Source organism: Charadrius vociferus, unplaced genomic scaffold (genome assembly GCF_000708025.1).
Source record: "Charadrius vociferus isolate BGI_N301 unplaced genomic scaffold, ASM70802v2 scaffold1228, whole genome shotgun sequence".
Lineage (NCBI taxonomy): Eukaryota > Metazoa > Chordata > Aves > Charadriiformes > Charadriidae > Charadrius > Charadrius vociferus.
In genome coordinates, this window is record NW_009649482.1 from 302,983 (window position 1) to 312,227 (window position 9,245).

General features: G+C 37.5%; 2 protein-coding genes across 2 annotated transcripts in view; one reads left to right on the forward strand and one right to left on the reverse strand.

Moving 5' to 3' along the window:
* DNM1L (dynamin 1-like) overlaps nt 1-1,755 on the forward strand; it is a 32,300-nt gene extending 30,545 nt beyond the window's left edge. The window contains exon 19 of the mRNA XM_009889905.1: nt 890-1,755. Coding sequence (XP_009888207.1) covers nt 890-946 — 57 coding nt within the window. The 3' untranslated portion in view covers nt 947-1,755. The remainder of the gene's footprint in view (nt 1-889) is intronic.
* Nucleotides 1,756-7,235: 5,480 nt separating this feature from the next.
* YARS2 (tyrosyl-tRNA synthetase 2, mitochondrial) overlaps nt 7,236-9,245 on the reverse strand; it is a 4,388-nt gene continuing 2,378 nt past the window's right edge. The window contains exons 2-4 of the mRNA XM_009889902.1: nt 8,658-8,813; nt 8,159-8,329; nt 7,236-7,564 (exon numbers count right to left, since the gene is read on the reverse strand). Of these exons, the coding sequence (XP_009888204.1) occupies nt 7,405-7,564; nt 8,159-8,329; nt 8,658-8,813 (487 nt within the window). The 3' untranslated portion in view covers nt 7,236-7,404. The remainder of the gene's footprint in view (nt 7,565-8,158; nt 8,330-8,657; nt 8,814-9,245) is intronic.

Below are 9,245 nucleotides of genomic sequence, written 5' to 3' on the forward strand. Positions count from 1 at the left end.
AGCAGGAATATGCTGCTTTGCATTGAACTGCAGAGAAAGAGACTCTCTGCTGGTTCAGCTCACTGAAGAAGGAGCAAGAGGTGCTTCTCTCCCATAGGCAGTGTTGTCAGACAGCGCATGTTTGAGAGATTGGGTACCCTGAGGTACTGCTTGTCCAAGGCTACCTGCAGCAAGTTTAATCTTTGCTATTATATGATCAACATTTGAGTGAGGGGAACTGTCTGTCTTTTAAACCGTAAACTTTACAGGGCCAAACTCATAGCTCAGATTTCTCCAGTTGGACTAATACTTTAAATAATGTCAGTATTAGTTGTTAATCTGAGCTTTCAAATCTGCAAAGTTTAGCAGGCAAAACTGCAATGAATGCATCAGAATGCTAAAAGTGATATAAAATATATGCAGTTTCCTTTTTATTTTGAGGAAGGTTTAAAGCATTAAAAATGTGTTGTGAAAAAGTCTGCCCTTCTTGAGAATTTAATTATAAATACAAAGGGTTAAGACAAACATAGGTGTTATTTGGAACACTGAGTATGTACAAGAAGCTCAAAACGATGACAATGAGCTCTTTTTGCTTTTAACTGGAAGATCAGTTTTCAATTAATTTTTAATTCTTTTCTTTCTAGAGAAATGATTTAATGACACCTATGCCAAGTTTTACCATTACCTTTTGCTTTGTAGTATTTTCTACTTGTATAATCTTTTGCAGATGGAAGGCTTCAGAGTTGTTAATCAATCTTGTTGCAGGTTGTTATTGCTCATTTCATACTGAAAATGACTAGCTTTAATTTGATTTTCAACATCACACTTCCTAGACTGCTGCTGGTATGTCTCTGAGAAATCTCTTCAGAAAAACTAAGTAACTTTGGCTTTTCTGTCTTTCTGTGTGCAGGCCCTGCAGCGAGCCAGTCAGATCATTGCAGAGATTCGGGAGACACATCTTTGGTGAAGACTGTACCAGCCACACTATTTATATGCATTGGAGGTTACGTTGACTTGAAAATCTTTAGGCATGGTATACGGAGTAGAATTTTTATTTATGAACTCTTATCTGTGTACTGCAACTGTGTAAATCTGCTCTTGTAAAGACAGTTGGTTTGATTTGCAAATGGAAGAATATGCTGTATTTTGCAAAATAAGTCATATTTAATCCATATAATAAATGGCTCTAAATGTTTCCTTACCAGCTTTCTGGTGCAAATTAAAGCAGACCAAGTCCACTGTCTCAGTGACAGTCTCATCTGAACTTGGGGAAAAAACATTAAAGTTCCAGTGCCTGACTTGCTAAACAGGTTGCCTGTTGTTAAGATGGACGGTGTAGTCTTGTGGCATAGTTTTAAGCTGCTTTTACAATAGAAGTTTAAATACTGTGAAGAGAAGAGAGCACCGAGTATTTTCTTTCATGAATATATTGCATGCACTATGACAGATGGAGGTATATCAATTTTATAGCACAGTAGAGATGTCTGCCGTATTACTATGTATGTGTGTCCCCGTTTTTTTTCCCCCCAAATGTTAAAACTGCAGACAAAACTTTGAACTTCATTTAATGGAGTATCATGTAGGAAGAATTAGCCTGGAGCTTGCGAACAGTAACAGCCTACTACAAAGTGGGTGCAAAGTTATTCATGTGCACTGGAGCTTGTGTATAAATGTTGGGGATTATAATCAGGAACAAGAACACCTTCCCCTTCCTCCCCTGTGGGACCAAGGCCCTGGACCATCCGATGGTAAATTTGTTCTGGCAGAACTGAAAAATAAAAACGGATTTCAAAACTGTTATGGGATAATAAGTGTTTCTTTTAAAAACAGATTAAGTTGGCCAGGGAGAAGGGGATCCCCACAACTTCTTCCAAATTTTGGAATGTATGACAGTATGAAAGGAAGTCTGTGGGATTGGAATATTTATACCAGAGACTACAATTACTTTTGAGGAAATTTTACTGTGCTGTAAGTAGTGCTTTTTTTTTTTTTTTTGAGGACAATCCTAAAATTAGGGAATTTTAGGTTGAAAATTATGCTGATGAGTTATTTTCTTCTGATTGTAATTCATACAGATAAATATTGATCACACTAGCCTTTAAAAAGTGAATATTTTAATTTTTATGAATAAAAATTTATTTAAACACCAGCCAGCAGCACCCTTGCATGTACTTTTCAAGCAGATTCACTTTTTTGTACAAAGTAAAAATGTTTACTATGGTGTTGATGATATTTTATCTTTAACACAACTTGCATGAAAAATAGGATGCTGCTGTTAACATCCATGGCTTGCTTTTACAATATTGGGCCAATATAGTGTGGTTTTTATTACCATATTCAGTTCCTTCCCCATTTCATCAGTTAACAGAAACAGAAGTCCTATTATAAGCTGCTAAACAGTGAAAATTTAAAAACTGTTAAGACCTCAGTTTACAAGAAGGTCTGTATAAAAATGTATTTTTCTCATGGCAGTCTTCAGTTTGGCACCAATACAAGCACAAGGAGTTAAGTCTGACAGATGCAACTTTTGGATACTTAATGCATGATCCAAAATAAGTCATGCAGAACACAGAAATATATTCTGTGTTTTTAAACAGCCATTATATATGAATTATGTGTAATGAATACAAAGGAAGTAATTTTAACTTCTTGCGTCGTATCCAGGGATGGCAGTTCTCAGATTTAAGAAATGTGACTGTAGGGAGGTCTGAAGTGCAAGCCACTTTTCAAATCAGCTTTGGCGAACAGTGAAAGCTTTTAATAGTTTTGTCAAAAGCATTACATTTCTGTTTGGGGTTCACCTGACACCTCTTTCCCATTGACTTTCGACACCCAAGAAGTATGTTTTCAACAAGGTAGACCCGTCCATAAGTGAACTGCTACCTAAGCTTTAACTCCCAAAGGTCAGTCAACAGTCTCTTGTGAAGAAATATTCTGACTTGTAGTTTTGAAATGCTGCGTAAAGCAAATCAATTCCATTTATTTAAGGAATTCCTGCAAGTGATAACTGGCTCTGTAATGTCATGTGAAATTTCCACAGTGTTAATTTGTTTTTTGAAATGTTATGACTTTTTTTGTTTCACAAAAATTTTCAATTTGGTAATGTTTGAGTGCCAAGAAATGAACTTGATTTGTAATCCTTAATGCAAGTCTTTAAAAATCCGTGCTGTAACAATCCTGTTATTAAATAAACAGATAATACACAAAATTAACTATCCCAGAAATGAAGTTTTGAACTGACTTGTAGTTCAGGTGGCAGGACTTACATGCTTACAAATTAATAGTATAGCTACCTATATTTGTACAGCCTTATGTATGTTTGCACTTGCCCTCATGCAGTTCTGCGTTGTTAGTTCTTGTATGGTTGCATAAGTAATAGTGTAGACAGCCTGGTAGTGGCTATTAATGGTTTTTAAACAATCTGTTGTCTGGAACTGAACTAAAATACTTAAATGATACTGTTACTGCCACCATTAAAAGAAATTATGGGGAAACTATGGAAAAAAGCCTAATGAAGGCAGCAACTGAAAAATTCCCAGATTAGCCTGATGGTTTACTAATGTCTTCTAATTCACCTTATTTAATTTAAACTAAAAATACTTTTGTCATCAATGCACAAATTTCAGTGAACTTAAAATAACTTGCTATCCAGTGAAACACGCAATCCTGGGGCAGAATAACCACTGTAGCTAAGTTTAGATTAGTAAATATTTGACATTAATTCCTGACCTGTGTGGTACTACTGTAAATAAAACATAGTATCCCTATGTGAACAGTTTGTCAGTAAATTACTTGGTTTTTTTAGGAGTCAGTTTCAAATTTCACTGAGTGGAATAGATGGGCAAGGGGAGGGGGTGTCTCTGTGCTTCAAACTATATTCTGAAATAACAAACTTATGTAAAACTTGCCTTTACTCTGTGCTTTATGGAGGATTGACTTTGAAAGATGCCAGATTGGAGACTGCGCACTCAGGTCCCTGCTTTAGGGAATACAGCAGGGGAAACAACTTCCCAGTCTGTTGTGCCCCCGTTGGTAAATTGAATTGAATTATCTTGAGTATTTTTTTCCCCGCAGTTAAATTATTTAGGGATGAGGGTGATTGCGAGCTAGTGTTTTCTGTAGATACTGAAGAGCTCAAATGCATCTGTTTTTCACTTGTTAGCAGTTAAACTCTTGTGCTTTGAGGTGAGAGCTAGGTGATTGATAGTTCAAAGTTTAAGAGAAAAACAGAGTAGACCACCTGAATATGGTTTTATCCTCAGTGACTCTGTTGAAACTAGTGAAGGTGTTTTCATGCTTCGGTAGCTCGCTTTTAGTTTACTTGCTGCACACCGTTTCACCCTTTACTTCTTCATTGCTAGCTGCCACAATAACATTAAATTCAAGTCTTCCAGTGTTTGCTGTCCCCAGATGCTGTACAAATGTATTTTGTTGGTTTGTGCTTTTGTTTTTTTTTTCTATCTGGTCCAAATAATTACATTTCTTCTTGCACTTCCAAATCACACATTTTTAGACATGTTAAGTACTTTAATATTAGTTACTACTTGTTTACCTTTGAACAAGTTGTGTCTCTGATTACCTGAATGTACTTGTTTTGGGGTTTATGAGAAACAAGACCAGGCTAAGAAAGGATACTCGATATTTTGGTCATCCTTGATTCTCAGCCCAAGTGTTCAAGTGCTTAGTTGTGATAACCCTGTACAGTCATGAAAAGTAGTGGTTGTGTCCAGCTGTTTCTTTGGGAAGAGTCTGGATTGCTAGGAGTTGGTCAAAAGGAAGCACCAATTAAATTTCTTGGAGTTTATGGATCATATTAAAAACCTTGTATGCAAAGAATTTAATTCCCTTTTTTATTTTGTATTTGTAAAAATTAAATAAAATCCTTTTAATACTTGATCAAAGTGGGCACTAAAGCTTTTTTGTATAAAAAGCTGAAATTTGTGGATATATGTGTATCTGCACCATTGGGAGATGAAGGATAAAAGGCAGGAGAGAAATCAGACATGAAACATGACTTACTCTACTCCTAGGAGTTTACTTCCTGCAACCAGAAAGTAACTGTCTAATCTCATGTGTTTCTCTAGAGGCTAACATGGCTGTGTACTGGCATACTTTGTTCCCAGGTGCGTGTTTCTGTATTACTTTAATGCTTCTGCCACTTAAGGAACAAGGCAGCTATATTAAATAGATGAACTTAGCTTTCCTTTCCCTTCTTCTACCCTTTTCAAGTCAAAAGTTGTGATTTTTCCTCCATATGCTTTCTGTAGGATAGCACTGATCATTTCTGCAGCAAAGTAACGAGCAACACAAAACTGGTCCTGAGAGCTAACGGGCTGTGTAGAGCTTTTTTCTAAGGTAGGAATGATTCAACTATTTTTATTTTTCTTTATACAACAGACATTAGGATAGAGAGATGTCATTATCAGGCAGGTAAGTGGGATCTAGAAGCTGAAATTAACACTAGTAACTCCAGGTGGTGAGCTACTGAAAGTACTACTGCAGTTTAATAATCTGAAGAAACTGTGATGTATAAGCAGCAAGCCACTCTAATTTATTACTACTGAAATCTTGATTGACAGTGAAAATAAAGCCAACATCAAGTAAAAAAAACCAACCCAAAAAGAAAAACAACCCACCCAACAGACACTCCCTACCCAACTATAGAATACCTGGATTCTTACAACTTACATTTCTTATAATTTCCTCATATTTCCTCATTCTTCTCATAGGCTGGGTGGTTTTAAACCAGCTGAAATACCATGAGTTATTCTAACACCATCAGAGATGGTGACAAGTTACCACATCCAGGTAGCTAAGATTAAGGCCTCTCCCCTCGTGGCTGCTGTGACTGCAAAACAGTATTGTCTAGGAGTTTGATGGATGAGGAAATTACTCTCCTTGGCCTAAGAGTGAGGATTACACTAAACCTTGAAAACAACACTGTAGCCAAGGCCCAAAGCTCTCGCCTCATGAATCAGACTGAGAATTTCAGATGTGTTTGTTTGCACTGGGGCAGGGAGGGTCCCTTAGCAAAAAAGGTCTGAGCCAGCTACATTACTGTATTCAAAGTCAATTAACCAGTAAGTCAAATACGGGCTTGTACTGTAAATAATCTTGGTAATCACATGGGTTTTGTTGTTGTTGAGGTGACCTGGCAATAAGTACTGTGGCGCCTCTATTGTGTTAGCAACCCAATCCCAAACCCCACCATGGGAAGGGAATTTAGCAAGGCAGTGTACTCCATGCTTATTTGATTCCAAGTCTGTAAGCAGCTGTAGTGGCTCGTAATAAAAAGTGGGTGCGGGCGTGGGGTTGTGTTTTGAAGCAATACTACCTTTAAATGTAGATAGTGCTGTTCTAACAAGTCTTGAAGTACAATCTCATGCTATCTTTACAAGAAAATGATGAAGCTATGATCACAAGTGGTGGCTAGGCCATAAGCAGTAGGATCACTTTCTGCTCGCTGATGAAGACGTGCTGCTTTTGCATGTTGCCCTATCTGAAGGGTCTGACTCATTTAATTGCAAAAGCATTACAGCTTCCCTCACAGTTCCTGGTCCGGATAGCCTTGTGCTGTTGTTCACCTATAACGCCTAGGCAGCTAAAATTAAAAAAGCTTTCACATACATGCTTCAGATCTTCTGGTATAACAGACTACCTTGCAACTGTAGAGCCCACAGAACTAGTGCCAGGATATCTTTGACAAAGATTCCAGGTAGCACAGATGCATCCTCGTAATTCAAAGAAGCAGAATGAGCGTCACCCACATTGAAAAGCTCTATACTCTCTTACATTTCAAGAAGTGAATTTGCTCTGTATTACCACATTAAGGCTGGAAAGCTTTCATGCAACATTCCCCACACATAACCAATAAGAAGCTTACATATTAGGGCTTAATCTTTCTGCTCATTTATTGTGAATCTTCTGCTACTTCCTTCAAAGCAAACCTGTTCAGAAAAAAAATGTTCATGGTTGGTTGGTTGTCCTTACCCACTTACACAGGTTTCTCGGTTAGGATGAAGTCAAACTAGACAGCAGCATGTATCTTCTGAAAGGAGTACTGGTTTTGAATATGGTTTTGCTCATCTCGCTGTGTGATCTTGTAGAGTACCTGGCTACTGTTGTCCTACAACACAGACGGTTGTTAAAGGAGGGGAAGAGCATCTTTATCTTCAGACTTTGAAATTAGTCTTTTCATGTTCTTGTGCATATCCTCTCTTTGAATATGGCAAAGTATCTAAATATCTCTTCAGTGGTATAACGTAGCTGCCTTTATTTGAACTCTGTTGGTGTATTTTGAAAATGGAACTATGGTATTAGCCAGTTTGTGAGCTGCATAGTAATACACAGAATAGAAACATCTTCAAGTACATCTTCAAGCAACAGAGTCGAAATGATCTGTCGTTTTAGGGAGATACTGTGTTGTCACAACTGCAGCCATTTTATAATGTAGTAATTTTTCTTCCCAATTCTAAGCAATGATACTCCATTCTTGAGAATATGCTGTCCGAGAATAAGAACAGTCTCAGGATCAGTTACGCGAATCCCATTTATTGAAACTCCACCATCTGTAATTTTCTGGTACCTTAAAAAAAAAAAAAAACCAACAAAAAACAATTGGTAATTGCAAGATGAAGCTATTTATTGCTGTTAAGTATTGAAAGTTCAGTTAACAGGTTTTTTGGTTGAATCCATAATGCAATAAATTTTAATCTTTCACTTTACTTTCAGTCCAGGTCAAGAATAACTGAAATTAACCTTAGCTGCTGCTACTCCCACTCTTTCTGAGAGGTATAATTTTTTTGGTTGGATCCATAATTGAATAAATTTTGATCTTCTTCCACTTTACTTTCAGTCTGAAACTGTTAACTGAAATTAACCTTAGCTGCTACTACTCCCACTCTTTCTGAGAGGTATAACGAAACAGGCTGTTGCCTTAAGCCGTCCCTTCATCAGGCGTAGATTTTACAGCTAAGGTACATGAGACTGCATTATCCTACACTTTTTACTTCAAAATGGAATTAGGCTGCCTGCTCCGCTCTTCTTTAATGCTGGTATGTAGACTGCTAGCCTGTTTCTACTTGATTTGGCTGTCCTGATCTCTTGCTTAACTTCCGAAAGCGTACCACTACAACCTGTTTAAATGAGGTATTACCGAAGAGCACCGGTGATAACATACCCACTAGGTCCATCTGGAATGGCATTTGCTTTGCGACACAAGTCAAGAACGTTCATTCCAGGTTCAAGCATCAATTCAGCTGAAGGAGCTTGTCTAAAAAGTTCCTGCAACTCTTGGTCAGACATAGCTTCCAATGCCTCCACGCTGCTGTAATAAAGGGCCTTAGTGCACCTGTGAGAACAAAGATCATTCAAAAATCCAGCACTAGCCTCATCTTCACACAACGCGCTACTCGGATTCCCCTCCCCAATTTCTTCCGAGGGTCCACTCAGTAACAGAAGTACTTAAAGTAGCCTCCAATTTTTCTTCTGTTGTAACATGCTACACTGCTTTTTTTTAATATTGTTAATGTATTTTTAAGTCTACAGAATTACTACATTTTTCTCTTTTAACAGCTGAGCAACAACTAAGCAACTACGTGAAAATAGTCCCTGAAAAGCTATGGATAATTACCATTGAATAAATCTGAAAGAAAACTGCTTGACAAATCAAACTTCACCTCTTAGCAGATTCTAGCCCCTCTCTACCATGAACAAGCTTGGTTACTTCTGCAGCAAGTCGTTTCTGAGGGCCCCATTTTTCAGGTTCTTTAGCATGCATTTCCATGATGTGGTCAATCTCCTCAAGAGGAAGGAAGGTGAAGAGTTTCAGGTATCTACAAGCAGGGAAAAAAATATTTTGTCCATATACTCATCATTACAGATTTCCTGCCTTTGTCATTCAAACTTCATTAACTAGACTAAAATGATTCTTAGTCAATTTAAGAAACCCGTATTACAGATATTCTGTCCTTTTAAACAACTCTTTGTTTTTGCTCACATGCTTCAGCTTACCGGCATAACTCATGTTTTATTTAATATTCTGCCTCAGGCAATGTCTTCAGACATAAGATGGTGTCAGATGCTTTTTTGAAGCTTGTGTTACAATCAACAACTTGCTTTCCTCTTGAAAGGTTTACAGGATTTATTGCGATTGCGTGTCTAACCTAACAAGGCATCCTACTATGTTCTCAGTAGTTGCACAATACGCTGATGCAAAATACCACTGGCAGTCTGTGGTGATCATGGGACAGAAGTATGCTATGTAT